Source organism: Gymnoscopelus microlampas (genome assembly GCF_963454915.1).
Source record: "Gymnoscopelus microlampas genome assembly, chromosome: 17".
Taxonomy (NCBI): domain Eukaryota; kingdom Metazoa; phylum Chordata; class Actinopteri; order Myctophiformes; family Myctophidae; genus Gymnoscopelus; species Gymnoscopelus microlampas.
The window spans coordinates 28,911,315-28,929,953 of NC_139954.1; the positions used below are offsets into that span (position 1 = coordinate 28,911,315).

Genomic DNA, 18,639 nt, shown 5'->3' on the forward strand with positions numbered 1-18,639 from the left:
CCACTGATCTTGAAAATGAAAACGGGTCCGACAAATATTGTAAACTTTCCGCGATTCTGCGATATAATCATATTCTTTGAGACACATCTGAGTTTTTGCTGGGTCAAACAAGGGAATCATGTGACGTTGATCCCCTTCCCCTAGTCTTTCATACTAGGACATGACGTACAGTATGTGTAGGCAGAAGAATACAATATTCCACAGAAGTCATGGTGACCAAACAACACTGAGCAAGCAGAAGACCAAACAATCTATTCATATGTTGATGAAGGTGTGAAACTCGATCGCAACATAAACACAACTTCCCTTCCCTATATCAGAGAGGAATGCAGGAGTCTCTCTTATCACTGCCACCTCCAATAACTGAATTTATGGAGACACCTCTTTGGCTTGCTATATGTAAACGTCAGTATTCTAATCCCCAATAATCCCTTCCAAGAGGGTGATGGAGGACGTATGTGACAGGTAGAACTGCAGCTCACCCAGTGAGGAGGAGGGGGTTTCCAAACGCAGCCATCTCAAGAATGTTTCTGTAACTTCACGCAACCGTGCATCTGTGGAGGAAAACGCAACGGATTCCAGAGAAGGATTAGTGTTGCTGACTGATATGCTGTTGACCCGGGTTAATAGAGATACAGGATGATGTCATCACCTCCAGGTTTACCCTCCTGTTAAGCACTTTGACCCTGCCGTCCCTACTTTGGGCATGTTGAAATCTTTGAAAATTCTGTGAAAAATTGCAGATCTACAAGCTCAAAGTACCTCACAATGCAACACTGTGAGCTTGGAGGAATAGCTTGCAGATATGTTCAATAAAATACAAATTAATATATGAAATAGGACTTCAGTGGTTAAGAGTCAATATTAAGATTTTGTTGATTATGCTGGAGAAGCACAATATCTAAACTGTATTGGAAAACAACATGGATGAGGTGTTGATGAAACTGAAATTGAAATTAGGACCAAATAAAGTCTATTGCAATAATAAACACATGGGGAAGTCCTCTATCCTCTGCATCTTCCTCCTATGCACCTGAACATGTTCAGTAGCCCTAAAGATTTAGATATTAAATTGAAGGCTGTAATACTTCCTCGGATCACCGTCTAAATCACCTAGATTACGTTTCAGAATCTGGAAAAGAAACTGTGTGATATTGTGAATTGTGATGATCCTTTACATTATGTCATCTAGTTTTCTAATCAGGCACAAATTCTGACCTGAGACACCAGCTGGCGAATGCATTTAACTAGCTGCAGTGGAATGTAAAGCCAGTGGTGGCCTAAATACTCATATTTTGTTTTACTTAGGTAAAAGTAGCATTATCATAATGTAGAAATACTCTGTTACAAGTAGCCTAGATGTCCTGTAATCACAATTTTACTTGAGTAAAGGTACAAAAGTACTGTATTGCCAAATATTGTCAAAATACGTGCAGTACCAAACATGAAAGTATTCATTATGCAGAATGGACCATTTCACTTGGATTGTAATTAGTAATGCATTAATGAGTTTGTTCACAGTGTTCATCACTTTAACGTTGCAGCTGGTAAAGGTGGGGCTGATTGTCATTACTTTATCTGCTGCTGGGTAGCTTAATAACACATAATCATTCACATCACTTAATGTAAGTTTGGTATTAATAATGTAAATGCAAAGTAACAAGGAGTAAAATTAACAATATTTGCCTTTGAGATGTAGTGGAGTAGTAAATAAAGTTTAAAAACAAGCTCATAGCGCGGTACTGAGTGCCGCGCTATGAGCTTGTAGATCTGCTATTTTTCAAAAATCATGAAGATTTGCGCAAATCTTTGAATATACTGTATATATTTTTAAAGCGAACATTTGTAACTCAAATCTTCGCTTCTGGGGGTCCCTGGAACAATATATTTTGAGATGGGGGTCCGCGGCCAAATACATATAATTTTGGGGGTCCTTTACATGAAAACGTTTGTGAAACACTGATTTAATATACATGTCGTGTGAGGTCACAGTGACCATGACCTTTGACCATCTACTTCTAATCAGTTCATCCATCCAAGTAGACGTTTGTGCCAAATGTCTTGACATTCCCTCAAGCACAGGTATTCCTGTCATACTGCGTTCACGAGGTTGGGACAGACATGAGGTCACAGTGACCTTGACCTTTGACCACCTGCTTCTGATCAGTTTTTCCTTGAGTCTGAGCGGACGTCTGTGGCAAATGCCATGAAATTCCCTCAAGGTGTTCCTGAGATATTGCATTCACAATGTCGGGATGGACAGATGAATGGACAGACAGACAGACAGACAGACAGACAGACAGACAGACAGACAGACAGACAGACAGACAGAAATACATACCTAGCTACCATGCTCAAGTAAAGTTAAAGGACCTTAGAATTGCACTTAAGTGCAGTACTTGAGTAAATGTACTAAGTTACTAGGTCCAGCTCTGACTGTACCATCAGTGAGTAGCATATAGTTCCACCTCATGCATCATCAGAGGAAAACGGAGCTCAGTCCAAAAACGGATTAATATAAGTGAGTTATATTGTGTTGACCTGGGAGGGTAACATTAAACACATGCTTGGATAGAGATATGATCTCATCACAGCCCGTTTAACCCTTCACTGATATCAGTTGCTATCATTTGGGGGTGAGTTTTGATTTAGAATGCATTTTGTTTGAAATTCAACTGAATAATAATAAAGTTTGGCCTTTGGCAACTACCTGTATGTTTGTCCTTTGAACTGTGAATACGGCAGTAGCACATTCAAAGCATTACTAGCTGACTGAGAAATTATAGTCCGATAAAAAAGAGAATGCAGGGTTTGCTATAATTCATGTAAGAACAAAATCAACAAGAAAAAGTGCTCCTCGGAGCACAACTCTCCGCCAGAAGACTTGTGTTGGTTCGAAGGTCGCGAAGGTCGCTATCCCTCTTGTATATGTAAGTGTCCTATCCATCCTGTCTGGGTAAGTGTCCTCTTCCGTTCATTCTGTGTAAGTGTCCTATCCCTCCTGTCCTATCCGTCCTGTCTATGTAAGTGTCATATCCCTCCTGTCTATATAAGTGTCCTATCTGTCCTATCTGTCCAATAAGACAGATAGGAACAATTGGACCGCGACTACTTGACTACTTCCGGTTCGAAGGTCTGGGAGTGAGCTAGTGGCCGGATTTTCGGTATTGGAATCTGGCTTATCACAGTGACACATGTATTTATAGGTCGCTATCCCTCTTGTATATGTAAGTGTCCTATCCAACCTGTCTGGGTAAGTGTCCTCTTCCGTTCTGTCTGTGTGAGTGTCCTATCCCTCCTGTCTGTATAAGTGTCCTATGTCATATCCCTCCTGTCTATATAAATGTCCTATCTGTCCTATCTGCCAATTATGTATCAGCCATGCAGCCATTTCATGGTTCCCGTCTTACCTCACTCTGACAGTGGCGGAGACACTGTCAGAGTGATGCCATGTATATATAGGCCCGGTGGCGTCACTAGCCAATCAGATCACAGTATTTCACGTGTCACGTGAGGCTTGACCAATCGGTGTGTCATGTTTAGAAAGTGAAAACGCAGTGATAACAATACTCTCCTGGCGGAGAGTAACAAATTATACATGATATACTATACAGTATATATGTACTTGAGGTTCGGGCCCTCACACCTACACTACGTTGCACCACCGATCCGACCAGTATGCCCATATATGGAGATCTCTGTATCTGTCAGTCCTTGTCCATTTTATGCCCATATATGATCGCTGATGTCATCAGTATCTGCCCATATATGAGCATTCCCCCTTTTGTGCCCATATATGGAACTGACTGATTTGTTTGCGCCTGATTTGCTTGATTAAATTCAAGTTATTATTATTATTATCATTATTATGTCATGACGACACATTGAGGTTAGACAACACACTCCATATTTGGGCGTAGCTGCATTGGGAACTCCTTATATGGTTGCAACTCCATGGAGATAACTGACTTATCAAGGTCTGATATCATAGACTCCATCTTTGGGCATGACCGACATTAGGACTCCATATATGGACATGACTTAACACAAAGACTCCAACGATCTCCAAGATACAGCTCTTTGACATAGACTATATATATATATATATATATATATAGACTATCTGCAAGACTCGTTCTCCAAGACTTTGACCAGTTCTAGACTCTTACCAGGAGAGAGATCAGCATCCTCAGTACCAACTAGGGTAAATATTTAAAAAATAATAATATATATAGGATATATTGATCCTTGATCCTGATTAGTTTCTTTTATTCTCATTATGTCTCTATTGATTCTTATATGTTATAAATGAGACACGTTCAAGAAAATATAGACATGAAATGATTATATCATGTTTAAACAGGAGGGCGTATTATACAGTAACTACATACTGCAATTGTATTTCATTTCATGTATTTTTACATATTATGTCCATTGTGAACGAGGGGGAAACGGAAACACATTAAAACGGGAAGCGGAATCAAGCCACAAAGGCGTGATGTGATGTTTCTAGTGTTGCCATGTCCGCTTATTATAAGCAATCTTGGGCTTGTTTTTCTGTAAAGTTGCTTGTTGCTAGTACTGTTGCAGGTTGCAGTTTTTTGGTCTTGTTTCTAAAGTGTAGTTGCTTTTTTGGACTTGTTCCCTGATGCTGTTTAAAAAAATGACTCTCAAATCATGTCAAAGACCCCCTAATTAAATTGATATGTATTTAATTTAAATACATATTAAAAATACATCTAAAAATAGGTTGTGCCAGGGACCCCTTGCTGACCAGATATGTGTTGTTAAAATATTTCGGAGAATATTAAAAATGTTCAAAAATAGCAGATCTACAAGCTCACTGTGAGCTTATAGATCGGCTATTTTCAAATAACCGATGGATAGGCTCATGTCATGTGGCCTATTATAGTTGCTTCTTTTGGGCTTGTTTTCATATAACTTCGCATCACCAGTCTTTCCTAGTTTTCATATACCTGGTTGCTTATTTCTCACGCAAAATCTGGCAACACTGATTGTTTCCATCGGACTCATTTCAGTGTTGCACCGCTACACAGTATGGTGGCTTTAGAAGGAGAACATGGACAAGTCACAGTGAATTACTCTTATTTACAGTATTATAGTGTTTAATTCCGCCGTTTCCACTCATGTAAGTCATATAATGGATATCAGCTATTGTCCATCCTGCATTTAAATCGTAATAATGAATCTCTAAAGTGTTTTATTAGCGTTGCCAGGCAGGTAATCTCATCTCTCATAACATTGACATTGTTATGAACGCTAAGCGAAGTCAACATGAAAGTGTAAAAACATGATCTTATCATACTGTCTGTCAATTTGCTAATTAATGATCATGATAAGGAGGATTGGCATCTTTTTATTCAATATCTTTACATTTACTGTTTGCTAAAGCCAGATTATGTGCCATGATCTTTTCATTTTATTTTTTCTTCTTACTTTCTGATGTCTGTTTTTTATGTGTGTGTGTGTTACATGCCTTAAAAAAGTGAAAATATTTAAGGAAGTAGGCAAGGCAAACTATCAAACTGTGTTGAGGATGTGAAGTTGTCATTCCATGTTTACATGAATAAGCTTAATATGTGCAGTCACTATGTGAAATGACACTGATTGTGTGCCTTACTTCTAATATACATATTAATGGGGGAAAAAACATTTACTGTCTACTGTACCTGTCAGTTACATTCACCTGCTGTCTCAGGTCGAAAAATAGTCTCTAATTCCACAAGTAGAACAAAAAACACTACAATAAATGATGCAGGTAAGGAGAATTAAAGCTACAATCTGACTGTATGTTTCATGTCCTCCTGACATAGAGAGATAATTGTGACTGTAACACCCAGGAAACAAACCCACGTAGGAGGAAACAAATAACAAAACACACCGCTCAAAAAGAGGGAATCCTATTTACATACAGATTGGTTAAAACATTTTATTAATTAAAAAAAGTTTCAGACTGCAGCTGTAAGCGGTCACATCTATCTTCTAACCCTGCCTCTGTCCTCAGGTAGGGCTGAGAACTGAGTGGAGACCAGATGTTTTGTCGGAGGTGGGCTCCTCGGCTGAAGCCTGGGGCTCAGTTTAGTTCCGTGGCCCGGCATGCTGCCCATAAGCTGGCCTCGCTTCAAAGCGTCTCCCAGATGTCACCGACAAAACTCCAAGGCCTGCTTTATCCCTTCGACCAGCTGGAGGCTTACCTGGACAGGTCTAGTATTTATTATTTGTTCTAACTGTTTTATGCAGCTAATACAGTTGTTTGGTTGTACTTGAGTAATTGTTATAGTGTTTTAACACTATATAGTGTTATAGTGTTTTAAGTTGTTATAGTGTTTTAAGCAGTGATTCTCAACCTTTTTTAGAGGGTCTCTTTATACACTATCAGAGTTAACCCATTAAAACCGGTAAAGCATCTGTGTCATTTTAGATTTTTAGCTATATATATTTATATAGTACATTGGTTGGCTATTAAAGAAAGCAGATATACAAGCTCATAGCGTGTCACTTTGTGCCACGCTATGAGCTTGTAGATCTGCTATTTTTGAAAATTTGTGACAAATGTTTGAATATATTATTTTAAAGCAAACATTTTTAACTTAAATCTTTGCTTCTGTGTGTCCCTGGAACAAAATCTTTTGAGATGCGGGTCTGTTCTATGTCACAGAACCAATGACATAAGTTTTTTTCAGAAAACTTTTAGAATTTAAAAGAATCGGCCTCAGGTCTTAATGGGTTAAAATAACAGAGTATTTTACAGTGTGTGGATTGGGGTCCCAGAGATAAAAACTGTGTGCGTATCAAACCGGGGGTCTTTGAAATAAAAAAGGTTGAGAATCTTTATGTTGCTGCCTCCCACAGAAACCCATTACTGGATGCCAGGTATATGGCTCATTGAATTGAATCAAATACAAAATAAAACATTAATGTAAGCCATGCTCGACAGGTCTGTGGACAAGAGCCAGTTCCAGCTGTTTCGTCCCGGTGTGGAGGACATGTTGGAAGCAGAGAAACTCTTCTGCTCGTCTCCCTCGCGTAAGATCGATTATCTCTCGTCCGCTGTGAGGATGGATCACGTACCCAACCTGACACAGCCTGAGGTCAGTGGATGGAAGAGGGTTGTAATGTTTATGTACGCGTGTGTGTGTGTGTGTGTGTGTGTGTGTGTGTCATGTGTTTTTGGCATTGAATATTGGAACATAAAAATTACATTTCTGTTTGCCTTTTAGGCTTTGACAGATATGACAAATAACCTACAGTATAAATGTACAAAGCCTATTACAGAAATATACACAGAAAGAACTGACAATGACTGGTACCAATAATCAAAATAAATAAAGTACTATAGCGGAAACATGCAGAAAACATTCTTAATAAGTTTATACTTTCAAAAAATATTCCAAAATAGTTGTGGATCAGCTATGTTTGCTATTTTGTCAGATGTATGACCATTACAAAATGTAATAATAATTCTTTACCTAAATGCCTAAAATAGCAACGCCAAATTGAAAGTGTTTAAAGAGAATGGACGATGTGGAACTATGACAGATGGAAATATGACATTTTTGTTAATTTCATCCAGCTGTGTTTATACAGAAAAGAAACGATACTAACGATTATGCAAAATAATTGCAATTAGCCCAAATAAGTGTGTGTGTGTGTGTGTGTCGAGCACATTGATCATGTAGACTGATAGCCGTCACTCTCAGTGTTACGGGACTGCCTTCATAACTCAGACACGCGGCGGTTCGGAGCTTCAGAACCATGTCTGTGCCTCCTCCCACAGTTCATCCATATTTAATAGCAGCTGTTGGCGCTTCCTAACAAATGAACAGATTTATAACCTGCAAAGTGCAGCGGCGTTGGCCCTCAGGGCTCAGGATGGAACGGTGTGTGGTGCAGTAGGACAGAGGAGTGTTAGTGTGGCTGCTCTGTCACAGGGTGATGTATCCCTGGTTAACGCCATTCATCTCCATCCACGTGACAAATGACTCAAAGTGCCCTCTGGGCCGTGGGTCGAGCTTGAAATTAATAATATCACAATATTCATGGACCGTTCGGTATTCAATATGTTTCCATATGGTCATGTAGAGGTAGTACAGTTAATTGAACTAATCGATTTCATTGATTAAACCCATATATAAAGGTTGAAGTGAAAAATTATTTAATAATTAAAGATTATGAAATCATCTATTTTAGCTGGAAAATAGAAATGTTTTTTCCAAACAGAAAGAAAAAAGAACAATCAATAGAATAATCGGTAAAAAAATGATGGATAGTTGCTGTCCTAGCCTGATTGAAATTTGAGTTTGTCGTATAGCTAAAACATTGCAGACTAAGCAAAAGTGTACTTTTTGAGGTTGTAGAGAGTTGAGCTGAAAATGATCACAATATTCATGAACAAAACGTCATTCAATATTTGATGTTTCCATATAGTCATGTTTTCTCTAAACTACCTAAAGCTGGTGAGCCACAGGCCCATTTCTTCCTAATGATCCTTTAGTATTACTGTTATGTATCCTGATTTAATTTGTATTTGTTTGCCCACTTTTAGTCTCACCAAAGCACTTCTCTCTACACGTCTCCTCCTAGCTATCTTTTTAAACACTTCTCCTATTATTATAAACTGCTGCACAACAATGACTGTGTATGCCTGTATGCAGTATATGAAACACATGATTTTGGTGAATTATGTTCTGTACACAGTTGAAATATGCTGTGGAAATAAGAGTATTTTTTTTGTATAGAATATTTGGCATCACATTCATTGATGTCAAATTATGAGGCATAATTATTTGTTAGTTTGTAGTTCAGAAATTATTGAACCAGTTGATGAACTTTGTGTATTACTGAAATGTTCTTTAAGATAATTTGTCTCACTTTACCTGTATGTAAGACATCAGTCAGTCAGTCTGTCCTGCACCAAGCAACAGTGATTATCATATCACACATTGCTATATACTGTTTGTAATATGAGTATCTATTATAAATGTGTTTTTCTTCCTAGGTTTGTTTTATTGGGAGAAGTAACGTGGGAAAGTCTTCTCTCATCAAAGCACTGTTCTCCTTGACTCCTGAGGTGGAGGTTCGCGTTTCCAAAACTCCAGTGAGTAGAACATGGTGAAATAAAGCAATGAGCCACACGAGGGCGTTGTTAGGCACGACACAAAGCATCATGTTTCTGAAATAAGAGGCAAATATAGTAATCATGTACTGTATGTGTCCTGATGAAGATCTGAGTGATCGAAACATTGACGACGCAAAAAAATACAGCGGAGCTTTTTCAGCATTACCAGCGTGCAGACCACACAGTGTGTTACTGTGTTTTAAATAAAAGTCGTTAAATAACTATTGACGCCCTAATGAGGCTTGGCTTCCATCTCTGTTTCCTCCTCAGGGTCACACGAAGAAAATGAACTTCTTCAAAGTAGGGAAGGCATTCACCATCGTGGACATGCCGGGATATGGCTACAGAGCACCCAAAGACTTTGTAGACATGGTGGAGCCGTATCTGCTCGCAAGGGAAAAGTAAGCATTTCAGTAAACATGAGCACTAGCACTGCTAGGGTTTTATACAGCTTGCCCGCCTTTGCCGGGTTTATTGTGCTGACAACGCATCGCTTTATGACATGCTGTTCAACATACTCAAGTTTCGGTACCCAGCATTGCCAGGGTTATTGCGTGGGTGAAATAGCCTCCCTCGCTCCCTCCTCTTCTCCATCTCTCCTCCCCAACTCACTCCCTCTCTCAACCAACCCCTCACCCTATCTCTCTCTCTGATCATGCTCTGGTCTGACGTCACACACAACATAAACCTTTTCCTTACAATGGTGATTTGCGCTGATGCTAGATATATCCATATTTGGGCATAGTCCTGGAGCACAGACACGCACCACCGCCACAGACAACTTCAATTTTATATAGAAGATATACATACACTACACACACACACACACACACATACATTCATCTGACAAATGCCAACTTGTTATTTGTTGTTTCAGTCTGGTGAGGACGTTCCTACTGGTGGACGGCAGTATCGGTGTCCAGAAGGCAGATCTTATCGCCTTGGAGATGTGTGAGGAGGTCAGACGACCTTATGTGGTATGGAGACAATTGACTACTAACAATCAAAATGTTAACAACCTGCAGTCTCTAGGCTACAGCACCCTACATCATACTGGACACTTACTGGACAAGTATATGCTTGCTTTATGTGATCTTTGTGAACGTCACATCAAAGTCATTTTATTTAGGGGTGCAACAGTTAATCGAGAAAACTGATAATAAAAAAATAATCAATATAAATGAAAATCCCCAAGTTTTCAAAAATTGCTAAAATATCTACAAGCTCACAATGTGTTGTAACGTTTTGATGCAACAATGCGATGCCACACATTGAAAAGATTTTTTATTTTTAAACAACCTCTCCTCCCCACACACCCCACCATGGTGTCTGCAGTTGATGAATGTTGAATGCTCCCACTCAGCTATTTAAAACCTGCCGCCCCTGAAACGGCTGAGTTACAATGAAGTGTCTGTGCACTTAAATATTCATGCTGTTCGGTTATTAACACATTGACCACAGCTAAGGCGGTGACATAACAGGGTTTGTGGCTGATTAAACTTAAGTGCTAAAACAGAGCTTGATACATGGTTCTGAATAACAGTAATACGATTTAAAATGAGTGTTATTAATGTCCACCAGGAGACTTTTTTTGCCTGTGTGTGTCTGTCTATCCACAGCTAATTTTGCATTCTACTGGGCCGGTCAGCATCATATTTCTTTTGCCCGCTGCCAGCAGAACAAAGAACAAAATTCTTGAATAGTTTTCAAATCGGTCAAAGACGGCTATGTCATTTCTATGAATGAATAATCGGAGACCAACTGTCCCTCCAGGCCATGGTCTGAAACTACCCTCTTGTACCTTTGTAGTTACATATTATTATGACCAGTATAATGGACAGTCCATTATTATGCCCGGTACTATTCTAGACACAAATTAATTACTTAAGTAATGACTGGCTTATGTTTAAAATGGAAATAGGATTGTCTTATTGCCTGCATGCATTATTAGCACTGCTGTACGTGCAATAGAAAGAGCAGCCTGCAGTGTATTTAAATGGCCAGTAGATATCACTTCAGCTGCTTATTTTCTGAACTGTAATAAAATCAGTCAGACTTAACGTCTCTTCTGCTCATGCTTCTGTTCTGATAAGCAAAATTAATTCAATGGAGTTTGTTATTTCTGCTACACTTTATTTTACAACTTTATGTCATGCTGAGAACGTTAACTCATTGAGTGCCCAAATTATTATGATCTATTTCTGGCCATTACAATTTTTATTTTTTTATTTTTTCAAAGTGAAAAAAAAGTGCTTAGGAAGCGAGATACAGCCTTTTTAAGTTTTAAGTTAAACAAGGAGTGGATGGAGCTGCAAATCTTCAGATGATGATATCTTCGGTAAAAAAAAAACACGTGAAACACGTTAATGGCACTCAACACCATAGCGCTAAAACACGTGAAACACATTAATGGCACTCAATGAGTTAACTTTATTTGTCACAGCACAAATGTGCAGGTGTGAAAGAGTGGGTGGAATTCCTTTTTGTCCAAGCAAATTGCATTTGTTTCTTTTTATTAATACTGTTAATAATAAATGGTATATAATAACTATAAGTAATAGCATTATGCATTTAGCCATTTTGTCTTCTAAAATGTTCTGAATGACATTGTAAAATTACTGTTATTGTGCAGGTGTTTTACTATTTAAATGTATTATAATATTACTGTCATGTGCAGGTGTTTTAATATTTAAATGTATTTTAATATTCCTGTCATGTGCAGGTGTTGGTGACTAAAACAGACAAGGTGACACGAGGGGCTCTGCTCTCTAACCTGTTGAAACTTCAGGAGCTTTTAAAGACTCAAACGACAGGATGTTTCCCACAACCCTTCCTGGTCAGGTAGGACCGTCTAAACTGATCTGAACTGACTTGTCATCATAATCCTCATAAAAAAGAGGAGCAGACCCGCACCCTCACTTACAGTAATAGCAAGAGACCAAGAAACAGAACACACTTCCCTGCCCCCTCTTTCTCCCTCCCTCCCTCAGGGTTTTACTTTGGCTTGGTGACACAAACGTGGTGTGACACTCCGTGAATCTGTGAAGCCGGCGGTTTGGGTTGGCCAATCAGGGAAGCCAATGCATAAAATCTCCTGAACACACAGAGACTTTCTGTCTCTTCCTCAAACCCGCGGGATGCAAGTTGCCTTTCGGCTCTGCCTCGGGTTCATATGAGACACACACCAAGTTTGGGACCGAACGGTCGGACGCTGTTCAAGTTATGCCAGGGACAAATTTTGTGTGACACACACACACACACACACACACACACACACACACACAAAATCTGTATACATACAGTATCAGACAGTCTGCATTTCCCAAAATGAAATGCATGTATTTAATTTAGTCTGACCAGAAGCAGTGGTATAACATAATATCCCTGTAAATGCAACATATTCACCTGCCATAAAATGGTTCAAGGTTTCATTTATTACTTACAGTGTATTGTGTACGAGTACAGAAAGGTACATTTATTTTGTAATGAATGAATGACCAGAGGGTGCATATCAAAAGCAGACGCATTGACCCCGACATCCCCCCAGCAAATCCAACCGCCTCTGTGTATCTGACTTAGAATATCACACATATCTGTTGTTAATGCACACTATAGTATCACTAAATCCCAACTGTTGTTTGATTCTGATGTGAATCTGATTACAAACTAAGATGAGCATCAATTTCCCAACTTGAAAGTAAATCATAAAAAAAAACAATAATACCAATTGGTATTGTGTTTCATATAGTTGGAAAACGAGGTACAACTTGTAAGAATCGTACATTTGTGGAATGAGCAACACAGCTAACCTTGTGGGTAGCACCGCCAAAACATTTGCTAAAATCCCCTGCAATATTATTCTGTTGGTAGGGTTTTATGTTTTAGTTTTATAATTCTCTCTTTATTGAGACAGGTAGTTGTAAGCTGAGAGAGACTGTGTTGGAGAGACAGACAGTAGGGAGAGTAGGACTTAGAGGGAGACGGTGTTGGAGAGACAGACAGTAGGAAATCTGAGAGGGACGTAGTGTAGGAGAGACAGACAGCAGGAAAGCTGAGATGGAGACAGTGTAGGAGAGACAGACAGAAGGAAAGCTGAGATGGAGACGGTGTAGGAGAGACAGACAGAAGGAAAGCTGAGATGGAGACGGCGTAGGAGAGACATACAGTAGGAAAGCTGAGATGGAGATGGTGTAGGAGAGACAGACAGTAGGACAGCTGAGAGGGAGACGGTGTAGGAGAGACAGACAGTAGGAAAGCTGAGAGGGGAGACAAATGCAGTGGTACAGATATACAGTAGAAATACATTTTCATCACAGTTGAATGGTATGAGGTAACATTGTAGTGCTGCTTTTACAGGAAGTCTGATGACAGTGCAGGTGCAGTATATGGTGTTAATGATATCCATCAGGTCAGATGGATATCTGTGATCAAACGAGATAAGATAACAGAACTACGTCACACACGGTGGTGTGACACAGATACATTTTTATAGAAAACCATGAGCGGGTTGGTCCAGCATGGAGAGCAGACAGTGCAGAAGAAATAGAAAAGTTGTGACCTGAATGAAACATGCACACATTTGATGTAACATACACACACACTTGACCAGTGCTGCAATGCTGAATTGGAACGGGGTTGCACTCTATTTTAATGACGTGACGCGCACGTCGCTTAACACCTACACTACAGGTCACACAATGGACACTTGATATGCATCTAGACTCATTCCTATGTTAATCCACCTGGAGTGAGTCGGGAGCCTTTGTAAACTTTGTTGAGGTGTGAATTTAAAGTCGTTTTAAATCTATGCGTGTGCCTGCGCGTGCTCCTGGTCAAATAGGTTCCTGCACGGCGTGCAAGGCCGTCCCATGAGCAATGCAACCCTGCAATTGACACACCTGTCCTTTAGCCAGCTGACCTCAACCGTGTGCGTGTGTGTGTGTGTGTGTGTGTTTGTGTGTGTGTGTGTGTGTACAAGGTCGTCTGACTGAAGGACAGGTGTGTCAAGTATGGATGAAGATAACACTGATGACACTGATAACAAGATGATAAGAAAACCCCTGCAGAGCTGCTACTACTTCTACTACTACACACATACATGCAACTTCTGGACACCTTGCAATGTCTTCCATTCATTCCATATTCCCTCTATAACCTTATGAAACGTCATTAAAATCGAATTGCCGACACCAATTTTTGCAATCGTGGCCTACTGTACTGTACTGTATGTCAGGAACACACACGAACACGTGTGTACATACTACATGTGCACACGTGACGGTGAAACATGCCAGCAAATGAACGCTACACCGATCATTTCATGCAACATTTCATGCGCCACACCTGCCTATAGACAAATCCACAGACAGCTGCCCTGTACTGTAGTTGCGCAGTCATTATTGCGGTGTCAAAAGCCTGCTGCGATGTGCATTCTGCTCGCTTTACGTGCTACTTTCCTAACTAAATGTTCTGGCAGATACAAAGTGTCAATGCCTTGCATCAAGTTATGTCACTTTGTAACAATCGCCCTTTTACTCTGAAGGATAATTATTAACTAAAGGAAAAACAACGAGATCGGCAGGATTTTAGCTGAGGTACTTTATATCATTAAGCCACAAAAATAATAATTCACAAATCAAATGGCAAATAAACAGTACACTGCAGGCTCTTAAAATAGACGTCTGTCCCTATCTCTTTCCCTAATACACAAAAGAAACACCCAAAACAACAAATCAACAATCAACACTTTGTCCAAAAAACCCTTAGATCACCAGTTCAAACGTAAATAATAAACAATTACACGATGACGTCAGAACACTACCGCAAACAGACGCTCACTCGCTTTGCGTGACAGTAATAAACAGCCCCTCGTTATAGTCCAAACGGCCTCTTCAATCCGCGGTCGCGAGAATGTTTATTGTGTCCTTTAATGATCCAAAACGAAATGCAAACGTCTTCTGATACACGGTCCAAATAATAATAAGTTCGGGGTACCCCTGGTATTTGTAATCCAAAAGAACTGGACGCTTGGTTTTATCTCACCGGCCGCGGCTCCTCCCGTCTCCAAACACCGACCGGCGTCTCATTCATAAAACCCCAGCGCTCGACGTCCCGCAGCAGCAACGTTATGTTCCTCTCCCGCTGGGCTCGATAGTTCTTAACTCCAGGCCGCAGTTTACACTTAGTCAATTCTGTAACTTAACCATGTAACACCGGCGCCTCGGAGCTCTGTTCTTCCACCCGTTCACACTAGTGTTCGGGCTGTTTGTTTGATCTCTCCTCCCCCCGTGGCACACCCTATATTTCTAACGTCGGGTGGCTCCAATGTTCCAATCACCCACAGCACTCAGCCCCATTACCCCTCAAGTGAATAGGAAATGTCCATATGTCTCAGTGTCCAACACGTCACATATCACTCATATATAATAACATGCATAAACTTAGATCAGATGTTACATATCCATCAGACATAATAACACCCATAGATCAAGCAGATAAATATAATGTGCATTTGTCACAACTTGTTCACATTGGAAGTGTCAAATAGTCTATTATATTCGGCCGCACCACAATTATTGTCTCCGCCAGGCCGAAGGCATGGCGAGAGAGTATGTTTTACCCCCCGTCCGTCCGTCCGTCCGTCCGTGTGTTTGTGTGTGTGTGTGTGTGTGTGTTTGTGTGTTTGTGTGTTTGTGTGCGTGTGTGTGTGTGTGTGTGTGTGTGTGTGTGTGTGTGTGTGTGTGTGTGTGTGTGTGTGTGTGTGTGTGTGTGTGTGTGTGTGCGTGCGTGCGTGCGTGCGTGCGTGCGTGCGTGCGTGCGTGCGTGCGTGCGTGCGTGCCCGCCCGTCCGTCCGTCCGTCCGTCCGTCCGTCCGTCCTTGTGTCCTTGTGTCCGTCCTTGTGTCCGTCTGTGAACAGCTAATCTCCGACACCGTTGGCCCGCTCGCTCCGAAACTGTGCACACACACACTCCCTGGATGCCAATTCAGAACCACGGCCAACTTTTATGTTAACGGTTGTACCACACACACACACACGTGCATGCGTGTATGTGTTCATAGTAGATCGGGCAGTGTTTGATACATACTAGGCTATCCCTTATCATTTAAGTCGGTCGTCGTCGGTATATGTGGTTGAACTTATTAATTAATAATTGCGGTGCAGCAGAATATAATGGACTATTTGACACCTCCAATGTAATCAAGTGGCCTAACTTGATGCACGTCAGTGACACTTTGTATCTGCCAGAGCATTTAGTCAGTAAAATAGCAGGTAGGAAGCGGTTTCTACACCGCAACAGGAGTCTGACACTGCAGTTATGATTGCGCCACCTACAGGGCAGCGCTCTGTGGATTTGTCTATACGCACGGTGCACACAGCGCACAACCCACGACACTTTCCCCCCCATTGTGCAGGTAGGAGTCAGTTTTTGAGTCCTATCTGAGTGGAGCAGAAGATACTGCTCTACAGAGTGTAACAAGTGCAATAAAAATCAACAGCTGATCTGTCTGTCTGTCTGTCTGTCTGTCTCTCTCTCCCAGCTCCCATACGTATTCAGGTGTCTACCTCTTGAGGTGTTTCATCGCTCACGTAACAGCGAACCTCAAGCTTGCAGCCACCAGTACGAGCTGACCTGAGGACCACCTGTGTATAATAAATACACTGTTAAGGGAATTCTGCACAGGTGAAGGTTTAAATGTTTCCTACAAACCTTGAAAACAAATCATTGTGTATGTTTACATGCACACAGTATACTTCATCATATCCTGGTTATTGTCTACTGTCTACACATCAGAGTGACATCGGTGACATTTTGGACTGAAGAGTTGAAGTTCAGAGTGGTCATTGGGTTAAGACCCATCATGTTCAAATGTAGAACATATCTGTCTCTCTGCTCTGTTCTGTCCAGTGAAGGAGATATTTTATTTTTTTCCTAATCTATACAGAATCATTAGGACATGCCATCAGTGAATAAATGACCTCAGACTTCACTGTGGGAAGGAGATTAACATCTCTTTTTTTCTTGATTTAATGAAGGTTGATCTGCATAATTCATTCCAATCAGTTTACTACATGGGATGTTAGTTCTGCACATTTTATGGGATAATGGCTGGTTTTATTTGATAATAAAAGTGAAATATGCGGTTAATGGTATGAGTTGGTTGTTCAATAACTTTTTTGTTAAATATTTCCCCCTTTAGCTTTAAATAAATGACAGAACCCTGGGAATGAAAGACACATGAACAAACTAAAGGCAGATTCACAGAGAAACGTGTTGCATCTTTGATTGTTAGTTAATTAGAAGTTGAAGATTTTATGGGAGCTTAATACACCACTCAATAAAAATAATGTAATACTATAGTCACCTTTACTATCTCACATTTAATAATAACCTTTATTGTAGAGCATGTTTCAAAACTGAGTTACAAAGTGCTTCATAATCAGGGAAGAAAATTTATCAGCTAATATAAAATAGTAAATATAAGCTACAGTTACAGTATTAAAATACTCAGCTACAGTATTAAAATATAATAAATAAAATGTAATTGACAGAAGGGGTCTGCTACAACATAAAATAGAATAAACATTTTCAGCTACAACAACGCAGCAAATGTGTGAAGAAAGCAATCACATTAGACATTAGATTCAAATACTGTGAAAGACCGAATAAAATAATTAGCAACGCCGATAAACAGGCCTTAGGTTAAAGATACTGATTCTGCCATTTGTGAGAAATAAAATAAAATGTTTTATAAACCTTTTGGAGGTAACATTGCAATTGCAAACTGTACTAAATGATTTCCTTGTGATCTGTTTGGAAAAGGTAGTGCACTGATTGTGTCTCAACCTTGATACATCAAAGGATAAAGGATAAAACTATGTGTGTCATTCTCATCTCATTTGTTTTTAATTGCCGTCTGTATGGGTGCAACTTATCTAGTTGGCTCTTTCAGGAAACTCTGAACCAGAGGGGCCACTATTTAAAAAGCTACTTTGGCGTACTAAGTGACAGGGCACAAATCTAACAACTTAAACAACCCCAAATACAGCACCTTTTACAATGTCATTTTTCCTCTTTTACTGTCATTGGACCTGACTGCTGGCACTCCCGATGACACACGCAACACTCACACACACAAAGTGCATTGTGCTTGCAGGGTGTGTTTGCCGTCCACAGGTGTAACACTAAAGGCATCTTACCTTCATGGAGGATGATGATGCTGCACATGCCTGGAAGAGTCTAATAAAAGTTTTAAAGGCTCAAAGGGCGATAAAAGATGAACGTGGTGTAATCACATTTATTATACTGTAGTCCGAGTTGAAACGACTTTTGTCTTTATGTGTGTCTGCTTTTGAACACTGACCTCGTAAAAACAAATCTCTAAGCACAGGTTAATTTTTGACTTTTTTCAGCATTGTCCCCTCCCTCCCAAATGTTTAAGTCCCTGCTATAGCTAGAAGTTAAAGAGCAGCTGGGTGACAGCCCTCATTGTGTTTCTTG

General features: G+C 40.1%; 1 protein-coding gene across 3 annotated transcripts; it reads left to right on the forward strand.

Moving 5' to 3' along the window:
- Nucleotides 1–5,046: 5,046 nt before the first annotated feature.
- Nucleotides 5,047–17,286, forward strand: gtpbp8 (GTP binding protein 8). Of its 3 annotated transcripts, XR_014602803.1 has the most exons (9): nucleotides 5,047–5,149; nucleotides 6,026–6,223; nucleotides 6,959–7,112; nucleotides 9,020–9,118; nucleotides 9,410–9,540; nucleotides 10,017–10,116; nucleotides 11,862–11,980; nucleotides 16,679–16,821; nucleotides 17,084–17,286. XR_014602803.1 is itself a non-coding variant. In XM_084085428.1 (8 exons), exons 2-8 carry the CDS (start codon nucleotides 6,054–6,056, stop codon nucleotides 16,767–16,769), a joined length of 864 nt encoding a protein of 287 aa, XP_083941554.1. In that variant the 5' UTR covers nucleotides 5,047–5,149; nucleotides 6,026–6,053; the 3' UTR covers nucleotides 16,770–17,286. The 3 variants fall into 3 exon arrangements, 2 of the variants coding, with proteins under 2 accessions (XP_083941554.1, XP_083941555.1); XM_084085428.1 differs by having other exon boundaries at nucleotides 16,679–17,286; XM_084085429.1 differs by having other exon boundaries at nucleotides 5,064–5,149; nucleotides 6,030–6,223; nucleotides 16,679–17,286.
- The last annotated feature ends 1,353 nt before the right edge of the window (nucleotides 17,287–18,639 follow it).

Coding starts and splice junctions, on each gene's coding strand:
- gtpbp8 (XM_084085428.1), top strand. CDS start 6,054: ATGTTTTGTCGGAGGTGGGCTCCTCGGCTGAAGCCTGGGGCTCAGTTT. Junction 6,224..6,958: donor CTGGAGGCTTACCTGGACAG/GTCTAGTATTTA, acceptor CATGCTCGACAG/GTCTGTGGACAAGAGCCAGT. Junction 11,981..16,678: donor CCACAACCCTTCCTGGTCAG/GTAGGACCGTCT, acceptor TCTCTCTCCCAG/CTCCCATACGTATTCAGGTG.